The sequence below is a fragment of the Chiloscyllium punctatum genome, chromosome 8 (assembly GCF_047496795.1).
Source record: "Chiloscyllium punctatum isolate Juve2018m chromosome 8, sChiPun1.3, whole genome shotgun sequence".
Taxonomy (NCBI): Eukaryota; Metazoa; Chordata; class Chondrichthyes; order Orectolobiformes; family Hemiscylliidae; genus Chiloscyllium; species Chiloscyllium punctatum.
In genome coordinates, this window is record NC_092746.1 from 35,890,615 (window position 1) to 35,916,129 (window position 25,515).

Below are 25,515 nucleotides of genomic sequence, written 5' to 3' on the forward strand. Positions count from 1 at the left end.
ATGAATGCGAGGTGATGCATTTTGGAAGATCTAATGCAGGAGGCAAGTATACAACAAATGGCCAAACCTTTAGAAACATTAACATTCAGAGGGAATGAGGTGTACAGGTCCACACTTCCCTGAAATTAGCAACACAAGTAAATAAGATGATGTATGGCATGCTTGTCTTCATTGGTCAGGACAGAGAGGATAAAAATGAGTGAGTCATGTTGCATCTATATAGAGCTTTAGTTAGTCCACATTTGGAATATTGCACACTATTCTGGTCACCACACTACCGAGAAGGATGTAGAGGCTTTGGAGAGTGTTCAGAAATGGTTTACTAGCATGTTTCCTGGTTTGAAGGGTATTAGCTTTGAGGAGAGATTGGATAAACTTGGTTTGTTTCACTTGAACGTAAGAGGATGAGGGGTGACCTGATAGATATTTTCAAAATTATGAGAGGCGCGTGGATAGTTGGAGTCTTTTTCCCAGTGTAGGAATGTCCTTTCAACATAGGTTGAAAGTAAAGGGAGAAACTTTTAAAGGAGATGAGAGGCAAGACTTTTTACACATGTTGGTGGGTGCCTGGAATGCACTGCCAAAGGAGGTAGTGTGAGCAGATACAGTAATAACATTTAAGAGGAATCTTGACAGATGCATGAATAGGCAGGGAATGCAGGGATATGGACTGCATAGAGACAAAAGGTTTTTACTTTAGAAAGGCATCATGTGTTGGAGCAGGCTTGGTGGGCTGAAGGACCTGTTCCTGTGCTGCTTTGTTCTTTGTTCAATGGGATAAGACTCTTAAGGCAGTCTTTCCATTGTATTCCGAGATACTGGAAACTGTGTAAAACCTCTTGTGCTGTGTGTTTGATGATGTGGAATTAATAATGTAAACTATAATTATAACCACAATAAAGGCTTCGACCTAGACTGGTAATGGTAGCACGGGAGAATCCTTTAGGGCTGGTGGTGTTCAGCATAACCTCTGAAGGAGAGTCTGGTGGTCAGGGATGGTAAGCGATGTGGAGCAGATTGTGAAAATATGTCGTGGATGTCACCCTGTCAGCAGTCCCAATGCAACATAACCAAAGCAAGGCATAGTTACTGGCTGGGCCATGGGAGGATCTGAAAGTGGAGCAGATTGGTTAGGGTGGTTTTTACAATCCAGTGAATTGCGAGTGAGTTTGAAAGCTTGGAGGCACATGATGAACAGTGCGTCACCTTCCACCCACCCCAGAGGTGGGGATAGCCATTAGGCAGTCCGCCATCCTGTGGACCTTTTGAGGCCCTTCAGTAACCCAGGTTGGTATCTTACATAAGATAATGGAGGACCCAAGTCAGGTGGGTGGTCGGCAGCTTTGGATGCATCGGCTGGAGTTGGGCATTTGCGGAAAACCTCTCCCCATGGGTCCAGCAGCTCGCTGGAAGCTTGTCCTCCATCCTATATCTCTGCTATGCTTTTTTTGAATTCAGACACCCGAATCCCATCAGCTCCCTTGCTGAGACATCCCCGAGCCTGGGCTTACCAAGTCTCCTTGGCAAGGCTTTGGCAGTGTAGGAGTATCTGATTCATCTAAATAATTAAGTGCTCCCAGCCTCCTACGTCTGGAAATCTTTATGGCTGAGATTTTGGACAGAAGGTCAGACACTTACGATGAATTTTTCAAAATATGCCTTTTTTACAGCAAAAATATGGCCAAATGTTCTCAAAAAATGAAAGCTTACTTTCATAAAGTTTGTCACTAGATTGTTGCAGAATCTTTATGCAGTCAACTACATTTTGTTCTGCATTCAGTGTACTGTTCTTCAAATATTACTATTTTACTTCTAATCAATATCCTGAGCTGACAGATTATGCTACCATTTGGTATTTTTAGTGTCTCGCAGTTTAATGATTTCTATTTCCTTGCCAACAGGTTGACGTTTTGAACTGGTCAGAGAATAAAGAGAGTCGCTGTATTCAGACCATTTCCTCAGGCCAGTACTATAATTTTGTTTGCATAAATGTGAGTGAGAAATATATTTTTCAAATGTTTAAATTGGATTTTGCTTCCACATCAAACTGGTGGTGGATAATTGTGACAGGGTCAAGTTACAGATAGCATTAATTTAAGGTGGTTGGAGAAAGAACTAACAGTGACATGAGGAAAATAATTTATTTTGGAGGACATGGTTATGATCTAGAACATGCTACCAGGGACTCTACATCCTCAGGAGGCTAAGGAAACTCAGCATGTCGAAAAACACACTTATAAATTTTCATAGATGTACCATGAAAAACATTTTATCCAGATGCATCACAGTGTGGTGTGGCAACTGCTCTTCCCGAGACTGAAATAAACTACAGAGAGTCATGAACACAGCCCAGTCCATTACGCAAACCAGCCTTCCATCCATTGACTCCATCCATTGACTCCATCTGCACCAGGATGAAACCAATATAATTAAAGACCCCTCCCACCCCATTTATAATCTCTTTCACACTCTCTTCCATCAGGCAGAAGAAGTAAAATTTGAATACACATACAAACTGATTCAAGAACAGCTTCTTCCTTACTGTTATCAAACTTTTGAATAGATCTCTTTAATGTTAATGTTGATCTCTCTGCACCTTTTCAGCAACTGTAACACTGTATCCTGCACTCTGTTCTGTTAGCATGATGCACTTGTATAGAACAATCTGCAAGGTGTTAATTGGGCAAGAGTCCAAATAAATTAGCTTCCTGCTACATTACATTTGGTTCCCATCTCCAGGTTATTGATCTGTACTGTGAACAGTTGGGAGACCAAGTATAGATGCTTGTGGTATCCCACTAATTGTAGCCTGTCAATACAAGAATGACCCATTTATTCCTAATCTCTGTTTTCTGTCTTTTAGCCAATCATTCATCCATGCTAGAACATTACTTCCCATCCTCGTGTGTTAGCCTTTCTAACCAGTCTCCTTGTGAAAATCTAAGTGTACCATGAACATCTTCCGCAGCTACACTGGCACCAACCCCACCTTTTCCTCCGCTACATCAATGACTGTATCGGCGCTACCTCATGCTCCCACAAGGAGGTTGAACAGTTCATCCACTTTACTAACCCCTTCCACCCCGACCTCAAATTCACCTGGACCGTCTCAGACTCCTCCCTCCCCTTCCTAGACCTCTCCATTTCTATCTTGGGCGACCGACTCAACACGGACAGTTACTATAAACCGACCGACTCCCACAGCTACCTAGATTACACCTCCTTCCACCCTGCCCCCTGTAGAAACACCATCCCATATTCCCAATTCCTTCGCCTCCGCCGCATCTTCTCCCAGGGGGACCAATTCCAATACCGAACAACCCAGATAGCCTCCTTCTTCAAAGACCGCAATTTCCCCTCAGACGTGGTTGATGATGCTCTCCACCACATCTCCTCCATTTCCCGCCCCTTCCCCCTTGAACCTCACCCCTCCAATCGCCACCAGGACAGAACCCCACTGGTCCTCACCTACCACCCCACCAACCTCCAGATACGTCGTATCATCCTTCGTCATTTCTGCCACCTCCAAACAGACCCCACCCCCAAGGATATATTTCCCTCCCCACCCCTATCAGTGTTCCAGAAAGACCACTCCTTCCGCGACTCCCTTGTCAGGTCCACCAACCCAACCTCCACTCCCGGCACCTTCCCCTGCAACCGCAAGAAATGCAAAACTTGTGCCCACACCTCCCCCCTCACTTCCCTCCAAGGCCCCAAGGGATCCTTCCATATCTGTCACAAATTCACCTGCACCACACACACATCATTTAGTGTATCCGCTGCACCTGATGTGGCCTCCTCTATATGGGGAGACAGGCCGCCTACTTGCGGAACGTTTCAGAGAACACCTCTGGGACACCCGTACCAACCAACCCAACCGCCCCGTGGCTGAACACTTTAATTCCCCTTCCCACTCCGCCAAGGACATGCAGATCCTTAGCCTCCTCCATCGCCAGACCATGGCAACACGACGGCTGGAGGAAGGGCGCCTCATTTTCCACCTAGGAACCCTCCAACCACAAGGAACAAATGCAGATTTCTCCAGCTTCCTCATTTCCCCTTTCCCCCCACCTTATCTCAGTCCCAACCCTCGGACTCAGCACTGCCTTTTTGACCTGCAATCATCTTCCCGACCTCTCCGCCCCTATCCCCACTCCGGTCTATTGCCCTCACCTTAACCACCTCCTACCTATCGCATTCCCAACGCCCCTCCCCAAAAGTCCCTTCTCCCTACCTTTTATCTTAGCCTGCTTGGCACACCTTCCTCATTCCTGAAGAAGGGCTTATGCCCGAAATGTCGATTCTTCTGCTCCTTGGATGCTGCCTGACCTGCTGCACTTTTCCAGCAACACATTTTTCAGCTCTGATCTCCAGCATCTGCAGTCCTCACTTTCTCCTATGACCATTAGCTCTTCTTTAACAATTTTGTGAGGAACGTCTTCAAAGATCTCCAAGAATTTTGTCAAACAAGAGTTTCCATTTTCAAATCCATGCTATATCCAATCACATTATTGTCCAAATGTCCAATTATTTCAACTTTTATAATAGATTCTATCATTTTCTCTACTACTGATGTAAGGCCAGCAAGGTCTGTAGTTCCCTGTTTTCTCTCCCATTCCCTCCTTGATTCCTGCAGATTAAATGTGAAAGGTGGTGCATGTGCCAACAATTTACAAGGCAAACACCTTTAATGTGCATGAAGAGCTGAGGGATATGTGAAAGGGAAAGATGAGTTATGTCAAATGAGCTGAGGGTGGACTTCAGGCAATCAGGGTGTTTCCTCACAGTCAATCTCGGGGTTGGGCCATTTTTAGTCCTGGTGATTGGTGAGGTAGTTGGTGCAACACAGACCTGGGAATTGGCACAATTCAATCAGAGGATGAGACCAGGTCAGTCTTAGAAGTTGAGCAAAATCAGTCCAGGCCTTGTTGATCGCTCAGTTAGGGCTGCTTTGCAATTCAGTCCAAGGGTTGGGCCGTGGTCATCCGGGATGGTGGATTACACACATCCAGGGGGTATTTTAGGGTAAGTTCATGGTGTCCTCAAGTCTGTTACAGCTTTAATCTGAAATTGGCCTGATTGTACTCACTAGCTGAGGGATTGGTCTCAGTCATGGAGGCTATTGATGATGTGAAGATTGAAGATGGCAGAGTGGGACCTGGTAGAAGAGGGGACTGGAAGGTCTTGAAGTCGATTCAAGGCACACCCATATTCACTCTGGTTTCAATATGGGGAGGATAAAAGACCAACAAATGCATCAGAATCTAAATCGTCATGGGCTCTGGGTTTAAACGGGGACATTAATAGTAACATAAAGAGCCTCAAAAAAAATGGGAAAGGGTGAATGGTCATTGGGATCCATAGGGAAGTGGAAGAATGGAGGTGGGGATGTTGTGCGTTACAAGCAAAGCCTGCAAGTCATTGTAGCAAAAGCAAATTCTAAAGCTCATCACATTGATGCAAAAATTAATTGCACTATTGGAATTTATTATTGATAAAGTAGCTCCCACACTTTGGTCAGGACCATTGTAGAACAGATAGCAGGCTTCTTGAAGATAAGTTAATGGAGCAGTTGAGTGGTATGATGCAGTAAACCCACTGACCAGGTGCCCTGCATCATCCTTGTGGTGCATTCTCCACAACCTCAGGGACTGAAAGGTGGATGCATTAACTGAGGAAGAGTGCAGAAGAGAGAAGAAACTTCTGGGAAGGGGAAGGGTGTGGTGTTGGCCCTGAGATGGGCCAGGATGTCATCAAAGAAAAGAAGATGGGCAATGGTTAACTGAGTCAGGGAGGTCAACAAAACATGTTTCCAGGATGAAGAAATTTTGTAGAAATTGTTTCTGTGCTTATTAACATTACATTTGTGCAGTTTGCTCTCAGTCCTCTACTTGCTTTTTGCCACATTCCTCATGGATTTGATTTATCTATGCAAAAAAAAATTGATTTTTTTTCCCTTCTACGCATGGCTCTGATATTCTCCTCTTAGTGAGACCTAAAGTATGTTTCTCAACCTAGATTAGTGCTAAAGAAATGTTTTTACAATGAGCACTGACACTATCTCCATCGCCTGGATTGTGGCACCAAAGTGAACAGACATATGTGTCCCATCAGGAAGCCCACACTGTAGTGAAAAAGACTGAGTTGACCGATATCCTGAGACTGTTCCTTATGCACCCTACACCCTTACAACCCTTACAACCCTGTCAATGCTGCAGAATACAATGAGCTTTCAGTTGACCTTTGAAATGCCTGAACATCCTCACTGATGTTCAGTGTACTAGAGGTTGCAAAATATAGTTCTTGCACTGGACCTTCTGCTGAGTGCCAGAAATGTCTACAGAAAAGAATCTAAAGAATTACTTGGTGAAGGTCGAGAGTATCTTATGCAGAGCAAAGTGTTTATCTCTCTGCTCATCTGAGAAGAGCAGGCCACACTGTTTCTTTCTGGTTTGCCAGCCCTTGTGTGTCTTCCCATCACCACAGGTATTGTCCCGGTTTTCCCTGACCATCTCTATGACCATTTCCACAGTGGTGGCGAGGATCTGATATCCAGCACTTCTGTCCTGCCTGGCTTGGCCCTTTCAGCAAAGGGATATACCAGCTTCTCCTGCAATGAGCTGCAGAGAAGGATTGAATGCGAGGGGAATGGGTGCAGGAGCAGTTTACGAGCGTTCACCACTTATGCAACGTGGTGAACTGTCCCCAGTAGGTGAGTAGAAAGTACATTAGACAGGAGGGCTTGGTAAGTTGAAAGTATGAGGTGTGAGTCATTGTGAGCATATCGAGCAGGTGGTGCTGAATCTTTTTGGCCATGATCGTTTGTGTGATGCCTCTGCCTTGGCAGAGTGAGACAGAGTGATGCTTTTGTGAGTATGTAGTAGCAGAGAGAAATGGCACCAGTTAACCTTGTGGAGAGAAGAAAATCATTCCTTACCGTGGGCATTGCTTACCATCCCTGGCGATGTGCAGATCAGGTTGGATGTGTCTGACAAGTGACTCTCGTGGTGTCATTCCCTGGTAACAAGATGGACCTTCTCTTGATGACTTAGTCCAGCAGCATTAGCAAATCTGGGAGCCATCTTAGACTTGCTGGCAGGCATTTCTGAGCTTTTATGCAGGGTTGGTCGTGGTGCGTGTAGCACGATAGGCTCCTGGGAAGTTCCTGATGTGCAGTGAGTGAAATAGGGTCCAACTAACCATCAAATGTCTTGCCAAAACCTTCAACCTCAGAACATCCATACAGTAGTGAGAACTTCCAGTTCAATCGCCACATGTGATCTACTTACAAAATGAGCTGAGAAGCATGTGATTGTGTGAGATTACCCATGCCAGACACTGGCAGGTAGAATGCCATCTGAGATGCTGACCACCATACCTTAACTCCAAAAACTGAAGATCATTGTCATAGATTCAATCCAAGTAAAAGGTCTCCATTCATAAAAAGATCAAGAACAAGAGGGCACAGAATTAAAGAAATTTGCAAAAGTAACAAATGCGATGTTGGGAGATAGAAAAAGAATTTCATGCATTGAGTAATTAGAGTCTGAAATGCACTGCATGGATGTGTGGTAGAAGTGGGTTCAATCAAGGCATTTAAGAGGCTATTGAGTGAGGGTTTCCATTCAAGGTAACAGGGAGAAAGCAGGAGAATGGCACAAAGTCATGCTCATTTAGAGAGCTAGAATAGACATGATGGTGTGAGTGGCCTCCTCCTGCACCACAGCCATTCAGTGACTCTGTAAGTCTTAGCTTCAAGACAGTCTCTGTTTATACTAATTATATACTATGAGACAGATTCCTACCAGGAACATTTGATACGATTAATTGTTCAGCCTATGCAGTTTGGCATTGTGAAGAAGGGTTTGATATGAAGTATCAATCAGTTGTCTGAGGGGCTTCTGGCTAGGTTGTCTCAAAATTAGCAAAGTTCTAGGAAACACGGTTAGTAAATTCGTGGATGACACCAAAATTGGTGCAGTGGACAGCAAAAAAAGTTATCGAAGAGTACAGTGGGATCTTGATCAATTAGGCCAGTGGGCTGAGGAGTGGCAGATGGAGATTAATTTGGGTAAATGGTAAATATAAGATGTGGCATTTCGTGAGGCAAACCAGGGCAAGACCTCTGCAGCCAATGGTAGGGCCCTGGGGAGTGTTGTTGAACAAAGAGACCTAGGGTTCAAGTACTGAGTTCTTTGAAAGTTGTGTCACAGACAGGGTGGTACATTTACATTCATTGCTCAGCCCATTGAATCCAGGAGTTGGGATGTCTTATTGTGGTTGTGCAGGATGTTGCTGAGGTCTCTTTTGGAGTACTGTGTACACTACTGGTCGCTCTAGTAAAGGAACGATATTATTAAAATGGAGAGAGTGCAAAAAAGATTTACAAGGTTGTTGCTGAGACTGGAGGGTTTGAGTTATAAAATTGGGCTGGATAGGCTGGGACATTTTCATGGGAGCATAGGAGATTGAGTGGTGACCTGAGAGGTTTACAAAATCATGAGGGGCAGAGATAAGATGAGTATTTTCCCAAGGGTGGGGGAGTTCAAAACTAGAGGGCATATTTTTAAGGTGAGAGGAGAGAAATTTAAAATGGACTTGAGGAGCAATGCTTTCACACACAGGGTGGTTTGTATGTGAAAAATGAACTGTCAGAGGCAGTGGTAGATGCAGGCACAGTTGCAACATTTAAGGGATATTTGGACAAGTCCATGAAAAGGAAAGGTTTCAATAGATATGGACCAAACACAGGCAAATGGGGCTAATTTAATTTGGAAAACTTGGATGACTTGGACAAGTTGGACTGAAGGGTCTGTTTCCATGCTGGATATTTATGAAGCTCATTGGGATATTCTCAATTAAGAGAAAGTGAGGACTGCAGATGCTGGAGATCAGATGGAGGAAGAGAGCTTCTTCAAGGAAGGCACCCTTGTAAGAGGATTAAAATCTTCTAGGAGAAAGTGAGGACTGCAGACGCTGGAGATCAGAGAGGATTCGCAGTAGGTTAAAATCCTGAATAGGGGCTCATGCCCGAAATGTCGATTCTCCTGCTCCTTGGATGCTGCCTGACCTGCTGCGCTTTTCCAGCAACACATTTTCAGCTCCGATATTCTCAATTAAGAGCAAGTTCCTGATGTCATTATATTGTCATAAACATGCCTAATAACATCCTTCCTTCCTTTTGTACTCTCTTCAGAAATTTATAGTAGGAATGTGTTAATTAAGAAGTGTGACTTACCTTGACAACAGGAAGTTAAGTGTGCAGGTGGAAAGTACATGCAGGTGTGACACATATAAATAGAGCTTGTAAAATCTTTGAAGTATGTTCCTCAGCAATTCAGATATTATTGTTTGTATATCACACTAACAAATCAAAGCTGAACAGTTTTCAGTTTTGACAAAGGTATACATAAAAGACCAGTCAATCCCTACTGGCTGTCTTGACCCAGCAAAGAGTCAAGCAGCTGCCAATCTTGAGAAACTTCAGCAGTGACATGATTTGATCTTTAACTGTCCTCCAAGGATTGCTGGTTTAGGTCATCTTCCTGTAGGAAGGAGTTGACCATTCATCTGAGGGCCAGTCTAAATTAACAATTAACTATCACAATTGTTTTACAAAGTCTGGACTGCCCCCCAGAGCTCTGCCACATATTATTAACTAGTACATTCTAAACAATAACACATGTAGAAATGTGCTGTAAAGTGCTAACACGGTTTGCAATTCAAATACCACTGATAAATTACTGCCTCTTTGAAATTTCAATGTATAATGTTCATAGTAAAAATCATGAATGCATTTGTCTGAAGTTTTTAGTTCAACTGTTTTAATGAAGTTGCTAAATCATTTAAAGAAGTAGGCAATTATTAAATTGTGAAAAAGGAGTATTTTGCTATCATTAAGTCATTTGTTATAATTACACTAGTGTGATTTCAAACTTGTGGTTTGCAATCGATATTTTACTGTCTTGTAATATAGGCATGACATTTTTTTACTTTATGTACAGTGACACCAGCAATTTGTTTTTAATTTAAAATATCCCAAGGTCCTTTGCAGAAGCATAAGGAAAACAAATGGTAAGCCAGAGCTAGAGGTTAGGAATGGTGGCAAATAAGTAGCTTTTTAGGTGAGCTTTGAAGGAATAGAAGAAAGTGAAGAGGTAGAGGTTTTTAAAGAAGAATATCTGGAGTGTGAGGCCTTTGTATTGATTATAACAATGGTTATAAAAGATGGGACTGAGAGAGATGGGAGGTCAGAAAGGTGTGAGGAGGATAGTGTAAGATGCAGACAAGAAGTAGTAATGTGGGTGTAGTGATTGGAACCAGATGGAACTCATTGATTATGAGATCATTGATTGGGGTTGTTAACCTGGACTAATTAAGGAACCCTGGCTGCCCAATATAAAGAGGGGATTCAGAATCTCCTAACTGACGCCAAATTGGCTGGCCATAACTAGCATACTGTGCACACATAAATACAGGGTGACTCGATGATGCCTTTGTGCAGTTATATCAGTGGCTTAGGATCGGAGAAAACTACCAAGATAGGAAGAGATTAAGTCAAAAAGGAATATAGGCTTAAGGATGAGAATTTTAAATGTGGGTGTAGGAGTGAGAGCGAATATAGGCCAATAAAGACACAGATGATAAATAAGAACTGCCTAGTGCGGGGTCAATGTAAGTGGTGTAAGATTTATGAAAGTTGTGAGGTGAACCAGGAAAATATTGAAAACAATTGTGCCCAGAGTTAGTAAAGCCATAAAAAAAAAGAGTTTCAGCCTGACCTGGGATTCTTAAAAACGTATGCAATGTTACAGAGCTAGACATGGTGTGGAGGTGCCAGTGTTGGACTGGGGTAAACAAAGTCAGAAATCACACAACACCAGGCTATAGTCCAAAGGTTTATTTGAAATCACAAGCTTTCGGAGCATAGCCCTTTCCTCCGGTAAAGCGAGAGAGAAGCACAATGAATACAGAATTTATAGGCAGAAAATCATACAGAAGGTGTGAGTGGAGCGTCGAATAATAAGTCTCTGCAGGTGACCAAAGTTGTTACATGGTGTAGGTAAAAAATCAATAGCTGAATAAAGACCAAAGGGATGACCTATAATCCAATTAAAAGAGGCAGAGAGAAAATTACAAAAAATTAAAAGTAAGGGTGGTTCTGGAGACAAACCAAATGACGGGAATAAACATAGAACTCAACCAAATGCTGTTGGAAAAGCCCAGAAGATCCGGCAACATCTGTGAAGAAAACCCAGAGCAAGGGTCACTGGCCTCACTGAGCGCCGCCCCCCCCCGCCTCCCTAGTAACCCCTGCCCTTGCTCCTGATTTACAGCATCCGCAGTTCTTTCAGTTTTTTTATGTGACTGGGATAACCTGATAAGTGTAAGAGTCCCACACCAAGGTTCTAACCTAAGCAATAAGTATCCAAACTGTATAAACTAATGAAGGGAGAGAGATCATAACCATTTATCAAGGTTATGGTGTCAAAACAGGACAGTAAGAAAGATTTTACAAATGCAGAAGAGTATGGTGTGGTCACATGACATAGACGGCATGAACTCTAGATCAAGATTGAGGCCGTCTTCATCAATACAGAATTTTGCTATCAGTTGCTGCTCGTTGACTCTGTGGCATTGTATATCTCAAAGGCTGCCTTGGAGGAAGTTGAATGTCCTTGACCTCTGAAGTGTTCCCTGACTGGGAGGGAACATTCCTGTCTGGCGATTGTTGTGCAGTGTCTCTTCATCCATTGTCATAGCGTCTGCATGGTCCCACACAACAAGCATACCTGTAAAATCTTCCTCACTGACCCATTTTGACACCATCACCTTGACAAATTGTACCACAAGGATCAGTGCTGGTATTCTTGCTGTTTGTTATGTACCTTAACAATTTGAATGTGAATGTAGAAGGTTTTATTAATGAGTTTGCAAGTGATCTGAAAATTGGTGGTGGTGATGATAATGTAGAGGATGGTCTCAGGATACAGTCTGATATTGACCAACTGATAAATGGGCAGAGAAATTGTAGGTGAAATTTAATTCTTATAAGTATGAGATGATGCCTTTTAGGGAGGTCTAAGGAGGGAAGGATGTACACAATGAATGGTAGGTTCCTAGGGAGAACTGAGGAACAATGAGATCTTGATGAACAAGTCCATAGATCCCTGAGGGTGTCCAAACAAGCAGACAGAATGGGGAAGAAGGCATATGGGATGCTTGCCTTCATTAGCTGGGCATAGAATATAGGAGCAAGGGAGTCTTGTGACAACCTATAAAGAGTTGTTGGGCCACAAATCGAATTCTGTGAGCAGGTCTGGCCACACATTATTGGAAGACATGATTGAACTGGAGAGGGTGCAGAAGAGATCACCAGGATGCTGCCTGGGATGAAAAGTCTCAGTTGTGAGGAGAGACTGGATTTGTTTTCCTTGGAGCAGAGAAAGATGAGGGGGGATCTGACTGAGGTATACAAAATTATGATCAGCATAGACATGGTGGGCTGAAGGGCCTGTTTCTCTTCTGTATAATGCTATGACTCTACTTGCTTAGAGATAAGAATAAATGCAAAAACACTTCCCTGTGTTGTATAGAAAATGATCATTGGGACCTCACATTGTCTTCTTACCAATGTCTATAGGGAAACATCAGCACATAACACTCAGAAATGAAATGTAGTGTTTGAATTTTCATTGTGGAAGTGAGTACTGGGATTTAGGGGACTATCCTGACATTGAGACTCCTCCAACTAACCTGCACTGCCTACAGATACTGTTTTCACGGTGGGGACTGGAGTGGGCCTGGCACCAGCTGTGCCAACAAAAGAGGTGAAATCAGCAGTGGCAACAGTGCTGTAAAAGAGCTGCACTCACATCTCCTGACAGAACTCCTTTCTTAGAGGAGGACTATTTAAGCTTGCTTGTCTGGACTGATGCCCCAGTGTTGGCGGATTTGTCCCCAAGGATGTTCAAGAAACATGGAGCTCTCTCGCTCTCACTCTCCTTGCCCCACACAAAGCCAGAATATTTCCTGACGCTTTTCTGGTTAAGGTAATGCAAATGTATCCTCACTTGCACAGCTATCAGGACCTACCCACATTCGGACTGTATTACTGACTACAGCGCCTGGATTGATTCACACAGGCTTCTGATGGCCTCCCTGCATCCTCAAAATAACCAGTTTTCATTGACGCAACCATCATCCCTCACTATTTGTGATAATATTGGGATTGCAATCCAGTTGGGAATATTCAGCTCTCTAGAAAGTCTGCGGCCATTGTCTGAAATATTTGTGAATAGGATTAGATGTCTATCTACTCATAATTCTCACTGCTGACTTTAACGGTGACAAAAATGATTAGTTTCTCTGATCAGCTCATATTGAAGCAGAGTGGGATTGTTACAGCTAGCAAGTGGCTTTAGAAATGATTCCACATCAGATAGATTGAATCCAGTATGTTTTGAAATAGCGACTCCTATTATAAAATGTTACAGCGCCAAAGGAGGATATTCGGCTTATTATGCTTATCATGGAAATCTGAAAAAGCTAACCACTTAGTTCTGTACCTGTACTCCATTGTTATGGCCTTCTAAGTCTTCTCAATTATTTTTGCATTGGTATTGATTACTGTTCCTGGCTTGGCATTTTATACATTAACATGTCCTCTGTATTTTAAGAAAGATCCTAACCTCTGTTTTCAATTGTTTGAATGATTTATTTTTTGGTTACTAATTTGTTGACCGGTGGAAATTTTTTTTTGCTTCTTTGCTTTCTGAAAGGTCTTCTGAACTTGTCTGTCAGAAATTTAGTATTTTTGGTTTCTAAAAAAAAAACATTGCTAGCCTTAGTTTGAATGTTGTCCACATCTTAAAATCTGGGCTGGCTTTGTATTAGCCAGGAGCACAGATTCAGCTCCATGATCATTATCGAGCAGGATATTGATGTCCCTGAAGCAGTGCTTCAAATATTTCAGTTAATTAGCTAGGTTCTTGCCATATATAGGAATACAATTCGCAGCTTCCAGAAACAAGAGACATACAAAGGCTGAACACAAACGGGCAATATTTATTTGATATAAACTATGTATATATACAAGTGCTGAATACAAACTGGTAACATTTATTTGGTATAAACTTTATATCTCCCCCTGCTAACACTGAACTTCATGAGTATCTTATCCCATCCCACTAATGTGACCTGGCATCATCATGACCTAGCACCTTAATTCAGATACGCAGTAATTGTTGTCACAGTGTTGGTTCAATTAACCCTCTACCATGTCCCATGTTCCCAATCTTACAATTCCAAAGTTAATACAAGTTTCTGGATAATTTTGTCATGTGAAGCCCTAAGCCAAAGCTGACGGAGAAGAGTTATTTTCAGGCCCTGACCTCATCTAATTAAAACTAGTAAACTCCCTATCCCAAAATAGGATCCCAATCCACCTCAAGGTAAATATTGAAGCTGAACTTGAAGCAGTCACAGTGCACACATTTGTTTTTTCAGTCTGAGAATAGTGCCTAATCTGTTAATATATGTATCTTACAGTGTGGCACACTTGCAGATACTGTGAGTCCAACTCACAATCCAAAGAGGTTTGTGAGCATAAGTTTTCAGACACTCAGGATTATTGCGCAAATGTTGTCCCATTGCTGATCTCATCTAATGTTGACTGTTACTAGTTTTGTGCTCTGTAATGTTTTAATAAAAGAAAATAGTTAGACATCGATCCTGAAAAATTAATATAGATGACATACTCAGCCCTGCTGATTTTAGTTAACCGAGAATACAATTTCAGCAAAGTATAGTCCGTTTTTCTCATGCTTGTTATGCGGAACATAATGGGGAAGAAATCTAATTGTGCAACTATTTTGTGCTACGTAGTAGATTTATATCAAGTCACTGAGGCAGGCTGCACTATGGGGTGTTACCTGCACTGTCCTCATAAAGCCTCCAATTAGATCACTGTGAAGGCCACACATGCTGTGGAAGTTAGTGTTCGAGCTCTGTCCTACGATGTGAGTTGGTGTGCATCCCCTGAATACCTTATTTGCCTCCTGTTTTGCATATTTCTGTTGACATGTTTGCCTTCACTTCACTGAATTGTTTCTTGTCTTGATCAGGTCAACAATTTTGAATTATCTCAGGAAATTGTGAAACTGCTGGAGTTGATTGAAAATACAAAACTTTCAGCCCTGTATCCTGTAGTTCTGACTGTGGTATGTATGTAAAAGATCACATATTGTTTTCCCTGTTGAAACTTGCCTGAATTATTTACCTCTAATCCATAGTATTCACTGCTCAAGAAGTTTAAAAGAACACAGTAATAGGCCAGGGATGTTAAAAATTGCATGTCTCTAACATTTTGCACAAGAAATTTGGATCAATGGACTTAACTGAAGCCTTCTTGAGCGTGTGCATTGTATTGCCAAATGTTTCTGCAGCCCATGTGATATACCACTTTTGAGAAGCACATTATTTGAGGCATCCTCTCATTTCATTGGAAGCAATTGAATTTCACTAAATTTGATGTCTCCTAGCTTTAGCAAGTGATGTAAATTCTCCAGTTCTAAATGTGGACCACATAATCCATTCAATGAAATCACTCATGACACACACAAAATCAACGACACACACAAAATCAGCAACACACAAGTGTGTTAAAGAAATTTAACCAGAAATTGTTATACCACATACTGAGGTTTCAAAGGGGGCCCAGTAAACTAACACAAGTGTCCTTGAAGTCACCACTCCAAGTGTTCAGGCGCTACTCCTGCAAACCTAACCACAATGTGCACCGCATCTAGATAGCTGAAAAGCATCTCCACTGCAAGCTCCTGTTCACTATTCTCCCAGTGGTCAGTGTTGTAGAGAAGGGCAAATAATATAATGCAAGGATACTCTGAAACTCTCCTTGAACCGGGCAGCATTAACATTAATGACTGGGAGGAACTTGCTACAAATCATTCAAAATGGTGATATCTTGTCCATCAACTGCATTTTGCTTGGAGCCGAAACAACTTAATATGAGACAGGAAAGGTGGGCACTGTGGCTTCTGCTAACTGGGTGTCCTTTCCATGTACCCAAAGACCTGCCTGTACAGTCACATGCAGATTCATGGCAGAAACCAGCAACAGTGAGTGGATAAAAAGTGAGAGAACTGCAGATGCTGTAAATCAGAAACAAATACAGAAGTTGCTGGAAAAGCTTAGCAGGTCTGGCAGCATCTGTGGAGAGAAATCAGAGTTAGTGTTTCGGGTTGAGTGACCCTTTCTCAGAACAGTAAGTGGATGTCATTTTCAACTTGAGGGACAGTTGGTAATGCCTTTACACTAGTACGATATCATCAGGACCTTCATGATGTTATATTACACTGTGACTAAAATAACTACTTGTGAATTCAGATATTATGTTTATAGAGGCTTGAAGAGTAATAAATTATTATTTTCACTTTGTTGCATGTGAATGTTTATAGCTTGTAGCTGGGATTTAGACTGGGGAAAGGGCCTGGTTTTCTGTTATGTTTGAATGCATGAAATTTTAATCTTTACTGAAAGCTATTCAGAGGGTGTTTATTTGATACCTCTGCACTGAAAGAGGAATGAAATCAAGTTCTAATAATATTCATAAAGTTCCAAATTAATAACGTGATTGAATGGAAAGAGTACTACAAATATGTTCTTACTACAAGAAAGTGAAAAATTTCATTAAGGCATTACAGGTACTGAGCATGTTGACTGAGCCATTGAACTGGATTCATGAAAATCTGTATCTAAGAGCATCACCCACGCTTGTTTGCTAGCATTCCTATTTATGTACTTAAATTCTCAAACTTACAGAAGCCATTTGATGCACAGAGTCATGCTTTTGTAAAATTTAACCAGCAATCCACCATATAAAAAAAACACCCATAAACTGTAAAATACATTGCTGATAATAAAAAAAATGGATTAAGTGATCGGTAACATGAAGTTTAAATTTGCTCCAGTAACATAGAATGTTGATGGTGAGAATTTACATTGTGTACCATATTAACAGCTGGCTAAGGAAATGGTGGCTCATGGTATAATAAACTGGCTTACAAACAGAAAAATAGTTATTTTCCAGATGGCACACAGCAGAATTCCTCCAGAGTCAGTTTATATTGTGCTATCAACCCTCTGTATCTATACATGGATATCTATATGTATAAATTATATATACTAATATGATGTGTGTTATCCCCTTTTGGAAGATTGCCTTTTATTAGCTTTAATTTTCTTATTAGAGTTTTTCTAAACCAAAATTCTTAGTCTCGTTACCAGCAGAATGGTTACTTCATTGTGTCTGATTTCCTATCCATAATTCTTTTCTGCAGTTAACTTTGTTACATTTTATTTTAGAATTTCTCTTCCTTTATGATGCTAAACCAATCTTTTAGAAGTTGTTTCAACATGTAGGCATACTTCCCATAAAAGCTTGTTTCAACTTTTGTTAGTTTAATAACTGACTATTATTGTTTGACTGAAGCATGACCTCTAGATGCCTTCTTCTTTACAATCATCATGGAACCTCTAAGGACAATAACATAAATTCTTCTCAATAAGCAGAAAATTGGAATAGATTCTTCAAGGCACCTTTGGATGTTTAACCTATCTATTGTCATTCAGTAGGAGTGAAATGCATTCTGTATTATCACTTCACTGTTAAATATGCACTAGTGCCTATACACACAGTCCCAAATCTCTTTATGTTCAAATCTCTGAGTAGCTGCTGCTACCAATTCAGTGGAGCCAGCAGCAGAGTTCCTGAACTTCAATAACTGTGTTAAATGTTGACACAGAGGCATAGGGCATGAAGGATGTCAGGTCAATAATACTGCTCAGTCATTAGAATGATTGAAATGGTAAAATAAATAGTCTGGAAACTGTTGGATTGCAGCAAAGGTGTTAACAGACAATTATTACATAAATTTCAACATAATTATTTGTTTAGCAAATATTTCCAGAGTGAATTTACTTGTAACTTTCTGAAATCTGCCTGTTTTGTTTAAACCTGGGAGCACAAAAGATGCTTCCAGTTTCAGAGTTTGATGCATCAATGTGAGTGAAAGTTAATCAAATAAAAAATAGAGCTAAGCACCTATAAAAGGACTAAGTATGCTTCATCAGTGAGAAAGTAAAGAGCAATTTGCATTCCATGGAACTGGAATAGAGGTAAAAGGCATGCGATAGAGCAATGACAGTGAAGAATGTGATGGAATGAATAGGTAAGTAGATGAATTTTCACCTCCCAAATACTATAAATGCCAGAATCGGGCAGATGGAGACATTTTATTTTGGAAAAATACAATTGTTAGCTGCATTTTCATTCACGTTCGACCATCCAGTCTACCCTGGCTGAGGCTGGGGTCAAGCAGGTAGCTTCACAGGATATATTCCTCTATATTCCAGGCTTTTCTCACCAAAGTATTTTTCTGGGAAAATATCTGTCAATGAAATCCCAGTGTGGCTCCATCGTTTCAGGAACTCAGTATCTAGCACCTTGGAAGCAAAATCTATGTACTGGCACTCTGGGAAATATGGTCATGCTCTAATATCTGTCTCCATCTATCTGCTCATATTTCCACCTCTGCTTCAGCGTAAATACTATTTTGTTCCTAGTTCCTATCAGCACTGAAAAAGGGTCATTGGACTCAAAACTTTAACTCTGCTTTCTATCAGCAGATCTGCTGATTTCTCTCTTTATTTTAGATTTTCAGCAGTTCTTTGTTTTCTTATGTTGATGCTCTAGTATGTTGTGTCAGATGTAGACAGGGTAGATAAAGATGAACTGTTTTCCCTGATTGAGGATTCTGGCACTAGGGTACCGAGTCTGAGAACTAAGGCTAGATGGTTTAGGAGGGATGTGAGGAAGTGTTGTACATACAATGGTTGGTAGATGTTTAGTACTACCCCACAAATGACCGTGAATTCTAAATTAATTTTTAGTTTTAAATCAGAGGTCAAGAAAGTTTTTTTAAAAAATGTATAAAGGGACATTGAGTAAAGACCTATGTTAGGAGTTTGGCCACAGATCAGCCATTATCTCATTCAATAGAGGAACAGAGCTGAATGGTAGGCCATTCAGGAACAGCCTACTGCTGTTTCTGCGCTCCTATAAGTCTGACATTTTGCACTTAACTGTGCATATGTTGACAATTTTAGAGGCTTATTGATGGTGAACACTGACAGATTTCATTGTCAATATAGTTGCAAAGCCTGGGCCATTAGTTTCAGTATTAGAGGTGATCAACATGTTCTGAGTTTATCTCCAGTAGTAATTGTTGTGGTTCTGTTCGCCGAGCTGGGAATTTGTCTTGCAACTAGTAATAAATAAGTAGTTTTGGCCTTTATTCCTGTTTTCTTTGACTTATGACAAAAGCATTTACATATATAATTTTGGATTATTTTTATTATAGGTTCACCTGAACAATTTGGAAACTTCATCTCCCTGTGTTCAAATGGAAGATTTTATCAGCATCAAAGAACTGGCAAAGGAAGCAAATAGAAAAAATATCTTAATTTTTAGACTGCTGTTGAATTATACCCAGGTAGGGATCTTTTCTTTCTATTTTAGTATTGTGTTATAAAGAAGACAGTAACCTATCAAATTAGACACAATCAATATGGTAGCATTGTTTCTTGATTTCTTTTCATGGGCTGTAAATTTGTGCAGCCTATGGCCTTAGCATATTACATGGAAGAAAGTATTGGGAACATTTTATTATTGAATTGTGTTGACTTTACATTAATATACTGCGTGATATTTTGCTGACCCATTATTACCTTTGATCATTATCAGTGACAACTTGAGAGTGAATAAATCTCAGCTTTAAATCCTCCTTTTTAGTATCAGTTATTAGATTAGATTAGATTAGATTACTTACAGTGTGGAAACAGGCCCTTCGGCCCAACAAGTCCACACCGCCCCGCCGAAGCGCAACCCACCCATACCCCTACATTTACCCCTTACCTAACACTACGGGCAATTTAGCATGGCCAATTTACCTGACCTGCACATCTTTGGACTGTGGGAGGAAACCGGAGCACCCGGAGGAAACCCACGCAGACACAGGGAGAACGTGCAAACTCCACACAGTTAGTCGCCTGAGGCGGGAATTGAACCCGGATCTCTGGCAAGGTAAGCTGTTCACTACAGTTATCAACTTTCTATTTTCTTTTCCTGGTTGTGTGTGCTGGGCTGGAATTTTGTGGTCCTAACTGGGACCAAATGGAGGTGGGATTGACATTAATAATTGGCTCTGAGCAGTGTTCTAAAAGTTCCAGCCCTGTTCCTATCTTTGACCATTTTTATGTAAGGTCCTGGGGAGAGAATGGGGTGTAATTGACAATGTTCTGAGGTATGCTGAAAGGCCATCTTCCATAAGTCTTTCAGTTTTCAGGGAGGTTGATGGACCCGACGAACCTTTGGATTTTACACTAGCTACATCAAGCATAAACCATGAGCTGAAGGCATCTGGTGTTTTTAAAAAATGGTTTTGTCCTCTTAACAGTTCATCAGGAAATGCTGTAGCAGGGGTTGTATATGTTCATTTAAGGTGTATCATGAGAGTGCTGTGATTTGGAAGATATTCCACACCTTCCATGGGTGTACGGTTTTGGTCTCCTTATCTAAGAACACACAATCTGGACATTGAAGTGTACAATGGATGTCCATCCGGTAATCCCTGACATGGTGAGATTTTGTTATGAGGAGAGATTAAGGAAATTGGGTCTATATTCCTGAGAGTTTTGAAAAATGAGGAGTGACTTCATTGAAACTTGCAAAGTTTTTACAGGGTATGACATACTGAATAGGAGGCATCGTCTCAGGATAACAACATTGGAATTCTGTGGAATTGAAATCTGTGGAATTCTCTGAACTCTCATGTCCCAGGAGATATGAAAGCTCAGTCATTGAGCATGTTCAAGACAGAAATTGATTGAATTCTGGAAGCTTAATGACATTATGCATTTTGAAGATGATGCAGGAAAGTGTCACTGAGATGGATGATTAGCCATGATCTCACTGAATAGTGTAGCAGACTCAATAGGCTGAATGGCCTATTCCTTTCCCTATATTTCTACATAAATACCCACTGAACAATTTGTTTGCCAGATTACTACTTCTGACTGTAAATATAAAAAGTCTTACAATGAATTTTTAAAAAGCTAATCTAATACAAAATCTTTGAGATAGTAACAAGAAATCACAAGGTAGATAAACTATTTCACAACGAGGTGACAAAGTCTGATAATTAGGGTTAGACATGCAGGAGAGATGTTAAAAGCACTTCAACTAGCATCAATTGTTGTTTTTATTCTGAGGTAATGTTTTGCTAAGCAAAGGTAAAGGGATATGAGCCAAAGGCAGATATATGGGCTTAGGCCATAGATCTGCCATGATATTAATAACATATCTCTGGGGCTGAATGTTTTTCTCTAGTTCCTATGCTCATACAATGAGACAGAGTTAATTTGAATGGATATCCTTATGTGATAACAATGTGAAAATGTTTAATCTTTTTCATTGCATTTATGCTTTCACCTGAGATGTCTGCTGATTTTAGAAATTTTGAGGTCAGTTTGTTTCGTAAACTCTTGGCTGCAAACATCCTGCACCAATTGTTATTCACTTTATATGTGCTGGCCTCGCTTTACACAGCCAGTTTGAAGAGTCCATTTGCTTGCGGAATTTTATGAGCTACTCAATAGCTTCCAGCCGATATAAAATAGCTTGTGAGTTATTTTCGTAAAGTGATAATGAAAGAGTAGGAAGAGTAGAATTATGGGGTATTTAATTAAGTATATAATTAAATCATCTGAATATAGTTCAGTCTTTGCTGCTGATACCATTAGAAGGCCTGACTGAGTTTTTTAATTGAGAACTGAAGTGGGCCTTTTAATCTGTTTATTCCAGCACCACTTTACTGCCTTTCCTGTTGTTAGGCCAACCTCCAGACTGACTCAGGCAGGACTGCAATGGCAGTATCAGTTTCACATCCTGAGTTGCACCTCTGAGAAGAAAGTCATGGCCCTCTGTGTTATCAATACAGGATATGGGGTAGTCGTCTCTATTTGATTAAAGCTATGATTTCTACTTGTTATTAGTATATGATATGAATGTTAGTCTTGAAATGATGATGCACTCAGACAAGCAATTTAAATTATCCACTCCATACTGAAATAAAATGAGTCCTGATCGCCGGTGGGCAGTTGAAACTAGCAAATAATTGAAAGACCCCAGTTAGTCTTCTTTGTTGTGCAGCGTTGTTAATACGCCACCTCTCAAGTGCCCACTTCAGTTCTCTTTAGTCACTTTGTTTGTTGCAGGAAGGTCAAAGGCTGCTGCAATCATGAATTCCATTCCTTTCCCAGTGATCATGATTTTGGACCCCAAAATTACAAGAAAGTAATACAAGAAGATTTTGGCTTAAACTGAAATACATTAGTTTATTAAATCAACAAAATCATAGTACAAGCCCTTCTTGATTTGGCTGAAATGTACACTCATCCATGTGTTCGTTGTTACCAGTGTTGGTTGTAGACCTGGATGCGGAGGTGACCCATCCCCATCCTCCTCCACCTGATTAATGCCCACGCTTCAATGTTGTCCTTTCTTATAGTGTCATTGTGATGGTAGAAAATCTCATCCATCAGCTGATGTGCTGGCCCACATCTTTGCCATTGATGTCTCTGCCCGGCATAGGCCTGAGTGAGCTATCCAAAAATTGCTTTCAGTTGCTATTCTAGCTGTGGATCTCTCTGCTAAGACCTGGATAACTTGCCTGTGCCAATGAGCAGAGCACATGTTAAATCTAAGTCTAAATGTTTATACCATTGGCTGCTATTATAATTTGGGAATACTACACTTCAGATATACTGCAATTCAGTAACTAAAATGGAAATCTGTTTAAAGAGACAGGCTCAGTTTTGATTTTTCATATCGTCATCTCCACTTGAGAATACTGAAGATGAGTTTGCATTCTCCTCTGGAGCTCATGGACAGTGCATTACATCAAGGAGCAGTTTTATCTGATTCACATCTGTGCTGGGCCATGTGATAGGAGTTGATGACTGCTGCATTGGGAGCCTCCAGATGATGGATCCCTTCAGTGCTGTTTAGCCTAACTGTCAGAGAAACACATCAAAGTTGGATGAAAGAACAAAAGTGCTGTCATCATGACTTGCACCGTTTTCCCATTACCAATCTGCTGGATAATTGAGAATATCCAAGTGACTGTGTGCATTGCAAGCATATTAGGTTTAATTGCTCTTCATGTTGATATATTTCTGCTGTGAAGTTCCATTGATTGCAAGGGCAAGTCTGTACATTTCTCAATAATTCTTCAAGCTCTACACTAACTGGATAGTTGGTGGCACAACTCATTGGTATAATATGAGATTACTTCACAAAGTTGCGACATGACCCATCTTGATGTAGACCTTAAGAGAAAATGGTCAAAGTTAGTAACCACAGGAAAATCTGAAGCTGGAAAGGGAAGAGAGAAATGACACTTGATAGAATTGATATCTTTATTGTTGAAGTTGGTTAAAAAGAAATTAACAGTATTTGCAAGTTGATCAACTGATAAAAAGAGGGTATGTTATAAATTGTCATGCTACTCAGCCTTCAGAGCCATAAATGATTTTTTTCAACTCCTATATTAGTGCTGATTGAGCTAGTTTTTAAGGGCTGATATTTTTTGTTCCATGTATAGTCTCTAAGATTGTACCTTGTTTGGGCCTGAGTATTCTTGTCTCTTCTTCCTGTTCAAAATTCTAGGCACCTGTCTTGATCAAAAGCAAGTTGAAGTTTATAAAAGTTAGACCAGTTTGTTGATACCTTTCCTAACAGTAGGAAGTCTTAATGTCTCAACCACATATGCATGGCTTATTTCCAAGTACTAGTATCCGCCTTAAGTTAATTTATCTTTGTCATACCTCTATTTCATTAAATTAATCCAAATATGAGAATCTGACAGCTGTGGTTTGTTGTAACAGATTTTTGTGGGAGAGAAGTCATTGTTTATTCAGGGTAAGGGTCAATCACTAATGACAGAGTGACTACCTATACAGGATAAGGGTGACTATATAACTGTACAGGTCTACTGTTCAGGGTTAGGATCAGCTAATGTATAAGTGTGTAGATCCATGAAATGGTAGCAGCACAGATGGAGGTAATTCGATCAATCACGACAGTGCTGGCTCTCTGAAGAATCAATTCTCCTAGTGTCACCATCCCCACCCTCTCCATACAAGTCTGTGCATTCTTTCTTTTCAGAAGTTCAGCTCTGCTACTGTTTTCTTTGACAGGTGAATGTAGGATTTAGAAGCAGGAGTAGGCGATATGACTTTTCAAGCTTGCTTCACCATTCAATAAGATCATGATCGGTGTAGTTATGGTCATAGTTATCTTTGACTCTCGTCTATTAAAAAAAAATCCAACAAGCTCAGCTTTAAATCATTTGAAGACCTAGCTTTCACCTCCTTCTGGAGAAGAGAATTTCACATTCTAACGATCCTCTGAGCGGGAAAAGCAATCTCTTGATTGTTGTCTTAAAAGTAGGCTTCTTCCTCTTAAGCTATATTCTTTTAGTTTTGGTAGCCTCTCAACAAAATATCATCTGGTTATCAACCTAACCAGTCTCCTCAACACCTTGTACATTTCCAGAAGATCATCTCTTAGTTTTCTAAACTCCAGTGTGTCTCTACCTCATCCATCCAACCTTTCCTCATAGGATAAGACTACATTCTAGAAATAAAATCTGAGAGTCTTCACTGAACTATGTCTCAAGCAATTGTATAATTTTTTTTCTAACAAAGGAGGCCAGAACAGTACAGATTCCTGCAGCAAGATGTCCTGACTTTTAATTTCCATTCTCCTTGCAAGAAACAACATTCCATTTGCCTTCCTTATCCCTTGCTGTGCCTGCCCCTCTGTTCTATCAAAATGCACAAGTTCATAGTTACCTACAGAACACAGAACTGAACAGCACAGTACAAGCCCATTGACCTTCAATGTTTGTCAGCCTTTTAGCCTACTCTAAGATCAGACTAACCTACATACACTTCATTGTGTTATTTTGCATGTGCCTATCAGAGGGTCGCTTAAATGTCCCTAATGTATCTTGACTCTACTCCGACTGCCGTCAGTGCATTCCACACACCCACCACACTCTGTGCAAAGCACCTACCTCTAAAAAAACCTTCCTCCAATCACCTTAAAATTAAACCCCTTCATGATAGACATTTCCGCCATGGGAGAAAGTTGCAGGCTATCCACTCTATCTATGCATCTCAACATCTTGTACACCTCCTATCAAGTCACCTCTCATCGTTCTTTGCTTCAATGAGAAAAGCCCTAGCTCCCTCAATCTTTCTTCATAAGATATGTCCTCCAATCTGGTCAGCATCCTGGTAAATCTCCTCTGAACCCTCTCTAAAGCTTCCACATCTTTCCTCTAATGAGGCGACCGGAACTGAACACCA

The 25,515-nt window shown here is 40.8% G+C and overlaps 1 protein-coding gene across 1 annotated transcript in view; it reads left to right on the forward strand.

Moving 5' to 3' along the window:
* Nucleotides 1–25,515, forward strand: part of crppa (CDP-L-ribitol pyrophosphorylase A) — a 247,300-nt gene that overhangs the window by 96,742 nt on the left and 125,043 nt on the right. Inside the window, 3 exon segments of the mRNA XM_072575375.1 lie at nucleotides 1,902–1,991; nucleotides 15,126–15,221; nucleotides 19,443–19,574. Of these exon segments, the coding sequence (XP_072431476.1) occupies nucleotides 1,902–1,991; nucleotides 15,126–15,221; nucleotides 19,443–19,574 (318 nt within the window).